We start from the raw sequence: 10772 nt of genomic DNA, 5'->3' as shown, positions 1-10772 counted from the left end.
AGGTGTCCACCCTTAGACAATAGCTCGACCTTCCGATCTTTCCAGACCGCGGTGGGAAAGGTGAGGCGGGCAGTGCGCATGCCCGGGTAGCTACAGGTGCATCACCTGCGCTGTCCTTGCTGGTGGTCACTATAAGAGCGGCTCCCACGCGCCGGTAGCGGCCCGACGAGCGCGCGCGCGCGCGCAGACGCACGGCGCCGCCGCGAAGGAGAGCGCGCGCCAGACAGACTGAGACAGCTGATGCCTGTCAGCGCTGTAGGGCCGCGAGCTCTCGCGAGAGCTCCCCGGGACAGCCGCGAGAAGTGGGGCTCAGGTGTAAGAGGAGTACATCCCGTCGGCGCGCGGGGCTAGAGCGCTCGGAGAAGCAGGACCGGGAGGCCGGCGCGCGGCGCTCTGCGCGGTCAGAGGGAGAGTCCAGCAGCAGCAGGAGCAGTAGCAGCAGCCCGCGGCGCGGCCGCCACCAGCCGCCGCGACCGCCGCGGCTGCAGCCTCGGAAGGGAGGCCGGGTGAGCCGGCGTACGCACTTTCCCGCGGACTTTCGGAGTGTTTGTGGATATACATGCCAAGCCGCCACGATGATGTCCATGAACAGCAAGCAGCCTCACTTTGCCATGCATCCCACCCTCCCTGAGCACAAGTACCCATCGCTGCACTCCAGCTCCGAGGCCATCCGGCGGGCCTGCCTGCCCACGCCGCCGGTAAGCGCCCCACGCCCGCGGCCCCGGCCCGCGCGCCTGCCCCTCCCGGTCTCCGAGACGCTGCATGTCGGGGGCTGGTGTGTGCAGGTCCCGGTGCGGGGAACTGAGGGCAGGGGGTGTAGAGCAATCCCGCTGCGAGGCACGTTTTGTCCGGCGGCGCTTAATGTCGTGTTCCTGTGTGCCTCTGCCTCCGCGTCGGGCGCCTGCGATCGGAGTGGGGAGCGCTAGGGCCAGGACTCTCGGCTTCCCTGCACTTTCTCTGTTAATTTCACGCCTCAGAAGGCGGTCTCTGTGCGTGCTCGCGTGTGTGACACGGGTCCCCAGCTACGAGTTACATTTCCATTTCTTCTTCTTCTTTTCCCCCTTCTTTTTCGTCTCCCACGCCCGTTCCCGGAATGTGTTCTTGTGTCCCCCTTTCTCCCTACTTCTGTTGCCCTCTCCACGGCTCCTATCCCTTCTCGTCTGCCCCCTGCCTGGTCGCCAATGTGCCCCCTTCTCCGTCTTTCCCGCTCTCCGCTGCCCCCAACCCCGTTGTTACTTTGGTTGCTTTGTGTTTGCCCTTCGCATGCTGTGCTTTCCGGCTTGTGTGTGTGTTTCTTCTGTTGTTTTGTTTTGCTCTTTTGGTTTTGTGGTTTTTTTTTTGGTTTGGTTTGGTTTGGTTTGTGTCGCCTGCAGCTGCAGAGCAACCTCTTCGCCAGCCTGGACGAGACGCTGCTGGCGCGGGCCGAGGCGCTGGCGGCCGTGGACATCGCCGTGTCCCAGGGCAAGAGCCATCCTTTCAAGCCGGACGCCACGTACCACACGATGAACAGCGTGCCGTGCACGTCCACTTCCACCGTGCCGCTGGCGCACCACCACCACCACCACCACCACCACCAGGCGCTCGAGCCCGGCGATCTGCTGGACCACATCTCCTCGCCGTCTCTCGCGCTCATGGCCGGCGCGGGCGGCGCGGGCGCAGCGGGCGGCGGCGGCGGCGCCCACGACGGCCCGGGGGGCGGCGGCGGCCCGGGCGGCGGCGGCGGCCCGGGCGGCGGCGGCCCCGGGGGCGGCGGCGGCGGCGGCGGCCCCGGGGGTGGCGGCGGCGGCCCTGGCGGCGGGCTCCTGGGCGGCTCCGCGCACCCACACCCGCATATGCACAGCCTGGGCCACCTGTCGCACCCTGCGGCGGCGGCCGCCATGAACATGCCGTCCGGGCTGCCGCACCCCGGGCTGGTGGCGGCGGCGGCGCACCACGGCGCGGCGGCGGCTGCGGCGGCGGCGGCGGCCGGGCAGGTGGCGGCGGCGTCGGCGGCTGCCGCCGTGGTGGGCGCGGCGGGCCTGGCGTCCATCTGCGACTCGGACACGGACCCGCGCGAGCTCGAGGCGTTCGCCGAGCGCTTCAAGCAGCGGCGCATCAAGCTGGGCGTGACGCAGGCCGACGTGGGCTCGGCGCTGGCCAACCTCAAGATCCCGGGCGTGGGCTCACTCAGCCAGAGCACCATCTGCAGGTTCGAGTCGCTCACGCTCTCGCACAACAACATGATCGCGCTCAAGCCCATCCTGCAGGCGTGGCTCGAGGAGGCCGAGGGCGCCCAGCGCGAGAAAATGAACAAGCCCGAGCTCTTCAACGGCGGCGAGAAGAAGCGCAAGCGGACTTCCATCGCCGCGCCTGAGAAGCGCTCCCTCGAGGCCTACTTCGCCGTGCAGCCCCGGCCCTCGTCCGAGAAGATCGCCGCCATCGCCGAGAAACTGGACCTCAAAAAGAATGTGGTGCGGGTGTGGTTTTGCAACCAGAGACAGAAGCAGAAGCGGATGAAATTCTCTGCCACTTACTGAGGGGGCTGGGAGGTGTCGGGCGGGACAGAGTGGGGAGCTGAGGAGGCATTTTTGGGGGACTTTGCTTGCCTCCCCTCGGATTTGGAGTGTCTGTTATCCTGCCTGCGTTTGGGGAGTCCCTCCTCGCTCTCTTTCCTCCACCCTCTCTGGTTTTCCTGCCTTTGCTGTCCCCCAGTCTTGAGGACTGGGGTGCTGGCTGTGGGGATTGAAGTATACGGTAGGGGAGAAGGGGGAGAGCATTAGGATGAGTGGGGAGTGGGGGGAAAGAAAGCGGAGACCCGAGCAGGGGTTTTAAGGAGCAGGATGGTTCTGGGATTTGGGTGGGGGGAGACGCGGGAAGGATAGGAAAATGGACTGTTTTTGACCAGAGACACTTAACTAAATCTCCTGGGGACCAAGGAACTATGTACAAAAACAAACCTACCAACCACCAAAAACTAGACAAATAAAGACAAACTAAAACAAAACAGAACAAAAGCAAAGGAAAATGCTTTAGAAATTTTAACTCCGGGGAGCCATAATCTGCAGCTTCATTTCCCCCCATGGAAGAGAAAAAGAGCACCATTATTACCACCTCCCCAACCCTACACACACAAACTGAGTCAAAAAACGAAAACCAAACGAGCCGGAAGTTGAAGTTCTGAGTGTCAAAGCTAGTTGTTCTGTCTGCGTGTTTAATTTTTCCCTCTAAATCTCACCTCCATCCACCCCATCCATATCCTCTTTATTTCCTCAGAAGCCAATGGCTGCTCTCCAATCCCGGGAAGTGAGTGGGAGCACAGCTGAAAAGAAAGGGTCAGGGGGAGCCTGGCTGCTTGTTTAGGTGGAATCCAAGTTTTCCCGTGGCCCTGCCTGTACTCTAGTGGCCTGGTCCTGGTGGGGTGAGGGTCTTTGGAGAGCGGGGCATAGTCTTTGAGCTAACTAAAAAGCAGAATTCCGGGACTTCGAAATATCTTATTCTAGGAAAATGAAACAATTTTAACAAGTTTTATTTTCTCTCTTATGTCGAAGATATAGTTTGACAATTTCAAAATAAGCTTTTTTTCCCACTCATAGAACTTTAACTTACCCTTTCAGTTTTATTTTTTATAGAGGTTTAAACTACTGATTTTTTTTCCTGTTAATTCAAATAGACTGATGGGGTGAAAGTTATTAGGAGAGATACTCTCTCATCTTGCTCTTCTAAGTCCCCTTTCTTCCTCTCTTGGAAAACATGAAATTATAGAAACGTTGAGAAGTTCTTGCTTTCTGTTGGGGCAGGACTTGGCTGTGAGAAAATCACCTAAATCCCAGAAAAGAAGACAGATTTAAAGTGCCCCCACCCCCATTTGTTTCAAAGAGGTCTGCATGTTGGGGGAAAACAGAACAACTGTGTTTCCTTTTACTTGTTCTTATTCAAGAATCATTTATTCCTGGGGATAAATGTTGGGTAGCAAGAACTTTAATTTGCACTACCAGTCTCCCAAATAGAAAATCATGTATAGTATTTCATAGTAATTATCAGGTACCTTACAAGCTGCTGGTGGATTTTTAAAAAATAAGATTGTTGAAGGTGGTTAGGTAAAATGCCTGCTTTGTGTACAAGATACTCTTTGGATCTCTTGTGGAGATGGTTTGTTACCATCCTTTAATCAACTAAAACATTGAAAACAGAACAAATGAGAGAAGAAAAAAACTGCCGATTAACAATACTGAAATCATGCATGATATGAAAGGTGTGGAAAGAAACACAATTAGGTCTCACTCTGGTTAGACATTATTTATTTAATTATGTTGTATATCATTGTTTGCAGGGCAAACATTCTATGCATTTGAAACTGAGCACTAAACTGGGCTAGCTTTCTGGTAGACCGTTTTGTGGATAGTGCGATTTCACAGTCTACTGCCTGTTTCCACTGAAAACACATTTTTGTCATATTCTTGTATTCAAAGGAAAAGGAAAAAAGGAAGATTATTGTAAATATTTTATTTAATGCACACACTCACACAGTGGTTACAAACTGCCAGTGTTCATCCTGAAATGTCTCACGGATTGATCTACCTGTCCATGTATGTCTGCTGAGCTTTCTCCTTGGTTATGTCTTTTCTCTTTTACCTTTCCCCTCCCCTACTTCTATCAGAACCAATTCTGTGCGCCAAAATACAACAGGGGGATGTGTCCCAGTACACTTACAAATAAAACATAACTGAAAGAAGAGCAGTTTTATGATTTGGGTGCATTTTTGTGTTTATACTGGGCCAGGTCCTGGTAGAACCTTTCAACAAATGAGACAATATAGCCAAAAAAACCCCAACCAACCAACCAACCAACCAAACAAACAAACAAACAAAAACAAAGAAATGGGGGGAGGGGAGGGTGTTGAAGGGGGATGAAAAGAGGGGAAAGATTGAGAATGATGTATTTTTTTGCTGAATCAGAATTCGCTTTCAGATAACTCATGAAAAGTGGTGCTCTAAATAAAATGAATTCTATATTAGTTGCCTGTTTTTATAAAAGTTATTGTTTTTTAACTGTAGAAACTCTTAAACCACAGCACTTGATCCAGAGTGGTGAAAACCAATAAATAACCAGGCACCCAAAAAACATTTAAATTTAGGGTCAGGGACAGAGGCATTTGGAGGTTTAGATGTGATATTCTAGCCTAAAAACACCTGGTAACTAAATGGCTTTTCTTTGGAGGTTAATACATTTTAAAACATTTAGTGTGCCACCTACTGCTCCAGAGTGACCAGAGAGTCTCTATTTCTTGGTGACTTGGGACTAGATCAGATGCCAAATGTACAAAGTTTCTTAAGAGCTGGGATTATATCATCTGAAGTCATTTTAGTCAAATCTTTTTAATATCACCGGCAAATCTGTGAAGCAAAACACTTGATGTTCAAAAAGAATAGTACATTTTAAAAGCTGTGATTTTAAAGTTGTTAAAAAAAAAAGCACTAGAGGTATTTTTAAAAATAGAACTCTTCCATAAAAATTTGAGTTGTTTTTGTTGTTATTGACTTGAAATATCATCAGTTTTAAATAAAATGCATTTGTAAAAAAAATCGTTATTCTATAGAAAAGTATGACTGGATTTCATTGTTGGAAAAGCAGGACTGAACAAATGAAAAGATTTACAAAGGATTTTTTTTTTTTAAAGTCTGCCTCAAGCAGAAATGTTGCAGGCAAATACATGTGTATTACATAATAATGACCAATGTAGGTATTAAGAATTTAAGGATTTGCTTTAAATAAACCTTTACCAAGTAAAAATAAGAGTATTATGTTAATAAGACATCATGAAAATGAATTTCCTATTTTATGTAGTAGGAAACTGCAAAACAAAAAAAATGCTTTGCTTTCTGGTGAGTGAATCTATATATGGCTTGAAGGAGTAATAAGACTATTTTCTAAGACGCCTTTAACTGTCAATCCATTAAAAAACAAACAAAAAGTGACCTCCTGAAGAGGCCAAACTATCATTGAAGTGGGTGTCAATCAGTGATAGTTTGACCTTTCAAAGTTTTCTAGTTCTGAAGAGAAGTTCACTCTAAGCAGATTCCTCCACCAGTTTTGGGGTGAATATGATTAAATGTGTGTCTCGAATTCTTTTAAAGAATAATCTCAAAATAAGTTTGAGAGAGTGGGAAAATTGGGCTCCGTTTGCATTTCAGCTTCTCAGGAAATCCAGGCGGCGGCGGCGGTGGAATAGGAAAAGCAAAAGACAAATAAGCATTAAATCATCTGTCACATTTATGCCATCCATTTGTCTTAAATTTCCTCTTTTCCCCATTTCTAGCTCCAGGTCCTGTTCCTTCTGTAGGTCTAAAAAAATGATGTCCTCAAGACCCATCAACTAACTTCTGAATAATTTTTGTTTAATGCCTGTTCTGAAATTGCCCTCAACTTCGATTACACTTTCATAAATAAACTGTAGGCACCCACTACCATGATTGTATCGATTTTTGTTTTCTTGTGATAGTGAGACTACTTCGGTCGGGTTCCTACACGGGGCCGGGCACGTGAGAGAATAGGGCGCCCCAAGGCCGTAGGACTTACTGAGTGAGCCCTGCCCTCTGCCCCTGCCCCGCCGCCCCTGCCTCTCCTGATCGCACCTGGCACCTGCGTGAAGCATCCCTACTCATCTTTCACGTTGGTAGGCTTTCGCAGTTTTTCGTCCGTGAAGTTGGAACTGGGGCTTCTGATCCTGGCTAAAACTAGCATTTCCCACCCCATTCGAACGGCCTTGGTGGGATGATAAAGGTGATGACAATTAATACTGGTACAGTTCTGCCATCGGTGTTATTGCCATCTCAGTCTTAGCGCCACGATGACAGTCACGCGGTCCTTTCGAGCTGTTTCAAAAAAGACCGCAAGCTTAATTGAATTTTTAAAATAGCAGCCGAATTCTAATTCTCACGAGGTCCTCTTTTCCACTTGCGAGATAAGCCGTGTCGCAAACATTACGTTATTTAATGTTTGATCAAACCATCGTGCCACCGCGGCTTCTGGCGCGGGGCTGGCTCACAGGGCACCGGGTGAGCGGAGCGGCCAGAGCCAGCCCGGCGCGTGTGGGGAAGGCGGGCGGCCGCCCCACTCGGGTTGGCTTACCCTTTGAATAATTTATGACCGCAGAGTTCTGGAAATTAATAAAATGAATGATAACAAGAAGCTAATTAAAAACTTTCGTAATTGTTGTCAAGTCAGCTTTATGGGAGGACGGGCAGACCCCCGATTCCCTCCCCGAAATCCGGTGAATCTGCAGGGCGGGGCGCGGATCCGAGGCTGTAAACTTCAGCGGCCCAGTGCTGTTCCGACTCCGAGAGTTATTTTGGAGGCTGCCTCGTGGGGCAGCTCCCTCTCCAGCTGCACTCCGCAGCTTGCAGGTCTCCCGGGCATAACTTTCAGACTTTGGGGCGGGTGGGTCGGCGTGTGCAGTTTCAAACCACAGGCAGAGCTGATTGGGTTGAATTTGAAGCCGGGGACCCGCCCTCCCCTCACTCACGCAGGGTTCTCGTTCACCCACCCACCCAACCCAGGCGTCCCAGCGCCTTCAAGGGCACCAGCCGCGGTTCTCCGGGCGGCTGCGAAGGGACCGCCGCGCTTCCTGCCTGCACCCCTCAGCCGCCTGCCTGGAGAAGCAGCAGCCCACAGGCTTCCAGCTGCCCGAGGTGGCAGCTCCGCTCGGACTGCAGGACAGCCACCGGCTTGCTGGCTCTGGGGTGGATTCGGCTGGGCCCGGGAGACCCCGAGAAGGTTAACTGCCTAGGCCGGGGCATCCGGCGCGCGTGCGCAGAGCGGCCAGCGGGTGCGCACCGCCGGGAGCCGGGAAGGAAGAAGCGCGCACCGAGCGCGCGGAGAGCGCGCAGAGCCCGCACATGCGTGTTGGCGCGCGCCTGGTCCCCTCGGAGAGGTGGGCAGAAGTTCCGCGGCTCAAAATTAGGCGCTCCCGGAGGTCCCCTCCAACTGTTACGTGCCCTTGAGGACGTTCTGAGAGAAAGGATGGACCAGTATTTCAAAGCGGTTAAAAGAACCCTCTCCCCAGTTGCGTAAGTCAACAGTCTCCTTAAGCACCACAAAACTTTCACAACTGCCGTACACGTTTTGAAAAGAATTGGGAGGCATACGAGCTTGGCTTTTGTTTTGTTGCTAAGGTGCATGTTACCAAAACCCTGCTACAGATTTGAATTTATCCGGCAAGGATTTATACCCGGGGCGAAATGCAGCCTGGCCGCTAGGCTTTCGTCCCGGGGAATTCAGTGGGATCCTGAATCGCAAAGCTGAAGTTGAAAATCTCGGTGCGGTGAGAAACCGATATAGCCCTAGTGTTGAGACCAGCATCCCGCTCCCGCGAACCAACGGCTGGGGAGGAGAAGCGCCCACGTCCTAGTCCCCTCCCCAAGCCTCATCAGCGAAAGATAGCTGCTTTCAGATTGAGGGGGGGGGGGAAAAAAACAGCGTGGAACGAAAGTTGTCAAAAGGAGTGGTGGAGGAAGAGAGACTCCTCGCATTGATTAGGTAAAGGGAATTACAAACAAAAGTTTGTTTTACACCTCTGACGCCTGGCCTCAATGCAGTATAATATGTACAAACTTTTGTAGACATAGATTAGAATACCCTAGAACTTAAAGTATAATAAAAAAATAAATAAATAAAATAAAATAAAAACAAAGTGTTGCCAATTTCCAGCCGTGGAAATTCACTTAAACCAGTTTCTCCCTCTCCCCTCTCCCACCAAGTGTTGACAATAAACATTTAATGAAGGCAGAGACCTGGTTATCTCCAGACAGTGCCAGAATACTTTAAGCAGACCATTAGCACGGCCTCTTTCGCTTCAAACATCGCGGTACACTCTAACCATATATATATATATATATATTTATCTACATGTGAGACAAATAATACAATCGTACGGATATCTTAAGTGGTCTGCAGTAGTTCTGATACCCCCTGTCCTTACTAACCGAAAACTAACTCATTGTAGATTACTCGCGCTTAAAAAATGTTAAATACAGTTAATGCAATATTAATCGCCCTTTGGTGATATAAAATGCAATATTTTCAGGCAGCTATTGAGCTTTTCTAGAGGAAGAGCTGATGAAAAGAGTCACAGCTGAATAGTGGAGAGAAAAAGCCTGGTATTTATTGCTTTTGTTTGGCTTTTGGCTGCAGAGACAGGAACCTTCTAATGGGGTAAGGACATTTATTTTATCTGCAATCTATTGCTGCGAGAGCAGGGGCGGCAGATGGGGCTGGTACGATATTCACAGTGTAATTTAGAGCAAATCCTAATAACTAATAATGATTTATGTTAATTTTGATCACTTATGTGACTTCACCATAGCGTTGTGATGAAAGAAAGAGAAAGAAAAGCTGAATGTGACAAGGAGCTCCGACGCTGACATTGGGGCTCAACTGTCCTGCACTTTGCACAATCGTAAAATGTATTGTATGAGTTAGCATTGGAAATGCAGGCATTTAAAAAAGCAGGTAGGATCCATTTGACTCTGGGCAGAGGTATTTCCCGAGGGCTTGCGTTTCTTCTGAAAATTTATCTTAATGTGACGCCTTTGACGCCCTTGAACGGCAGACGCTTTCATCCCAGTTTTAAATAAAACAAATATGTTTCAATTGTTTCATTTGCTTATATGAAACTAAAGGATCGTGTGTGTGTGTGTGTGTGTGTGTGTGCGTGTGTGTGTGTGTGTGCGCGCGCGCGCGCGCGCGCTGGCTGTGGGGAGAGGGACTCCATTGTATTCAACGCGGGAGTACGCGCTGGGGTCTTCTTTCCAGAGTGTAATCTGAACCCGAGGCTTGAAAACAGCCTTAGCGTTAGCGCCTAGAAGCGGATTCTGTCGCGCACCACTGCCACGCCTTTTGCAAAAGTTTTAATACTGACTGCTTAAGCAAGTTGCGGGTTCCTAATCTTCACCTGATATTTGTTTGCCCGGAATCAACTTTTGTAAAGCTTTCCGGGCCCTACCTCTGTCTTTAAAAGCCCAAGGGATTCCAGGGCGTTTAAACTTAAAAGTGCCTCCTTTCTCCTCACTCCCCTGGTAATGTGGCACCGGTTCAGAACCCCAGGGGCTGCCAATGGGACGTGGTTCTGCACAGGACCAGGGAGATTTTCGGCTTCCACGCAGTGCACCCAGAGGGTTGGAGCAGTTTTGAAAGGGAGGGTGCGCCTTGCTCGTGGCAATTTACTTTTCCAGTTACCTTTTGCGCGTTTTAACGCCTCGGGGCTATAGTTTGAAAGTAAAACAGCATCAAAGCACCTCCTTATTAGCTCTGTATTTGAGAATCCGAAGATGAAACTACCTAAAAGGTTTAATAGGGCGGAACAGCATTTATTTGCCAAGCAAACAGCTAGAGTACAGTTCAAAAGGGGTACAGTGGTTTATCAGCAGGAGGCTGGAAGGAGAAGAACATGGGCAAAGCGAATTTCAAGCTTCAGTTACGAGGTTAAAGTGAATTAAATAACCTTCAAATGTGATATATGCTTTGATTTTGAATATTATTTCCCTTGTCCCAAATTTATATACGTATATATACGTATATATACAAATAATATACATACAAATACACACATGAGCGCGCGCGCACACACACACACACACACCTATCCTAGAGTTTTTTTTCCCACCTTTCAGAGTTGTCAAGACTTTTTGTTTGTAAACTTTCAGATTTTGTAGAATAAGATTGATTACCTCTCCGTAGATCTGACCTGTAAATGCATTTAAAACACGATCACATTCTTTGTTAAATTTTCATTACTT

General features: G+C 49.6%; 1 protein-coding gene across 1 annotated transcript; it reads left to right on the top strand.

Annotated features, from left to right (window-relative positions):
• Positions 1-334: 334 nt before the first annotated feature.
• On the top strand, positions 335-4713 carry POU4F1 (POU class 4 homeobox 1). Its single transcript, XM_030922108.1, has 2 exons — positions 335-698; positions 1374-4713. Exons 1-2 carry the CDS (start codon positions 576-578, stop codon positions 2514-2516), a joined length of 1266 nt encoding a protein of 421 aa, XP_030777968.1. The 5' UTR covers positions 335-575; the 3' UTR covers positions 2517-4713.
• The last annotated feature ends 6059 nt before the right edge of the window (positions 4714-10772 follow it).

This window comes from Rhinopithecus roxellana, chromosome 18 (genome assembly GCF_007565055.1).
Source record: "Rhinopithecus roxellana isolate Shanxi Qingling chromosome 18, ASM756505v1, whole genome shotgun sequence".
Taxonomy (NCBI): domain Eukaryota; kingdom Metazoa; phylum Chordata; class Mammalia; order Primates; family Cercopithecidae; genus Rhinopithecus; species Rhinopithecus roxellana.
This window is presented reverse-complemented; position numbering and strand designations above follow the sequence as displayed.

Coding starts and splice junctions, on each gene's coding strand:
- POU4F1 (XM_030922108.1), top strand. CDS start 576: ATGATGTCCATGAACAGCAAGCAGCCTCACTTTGCCATGCATCCCACC. Junction 699..1,373: donor CCTGCCTGCCCACGCCGCCG/GTAAGCGCCCCA, acceptor TGTCGCCTGCAG/CTGCAGAGCAACCTCTTCGC.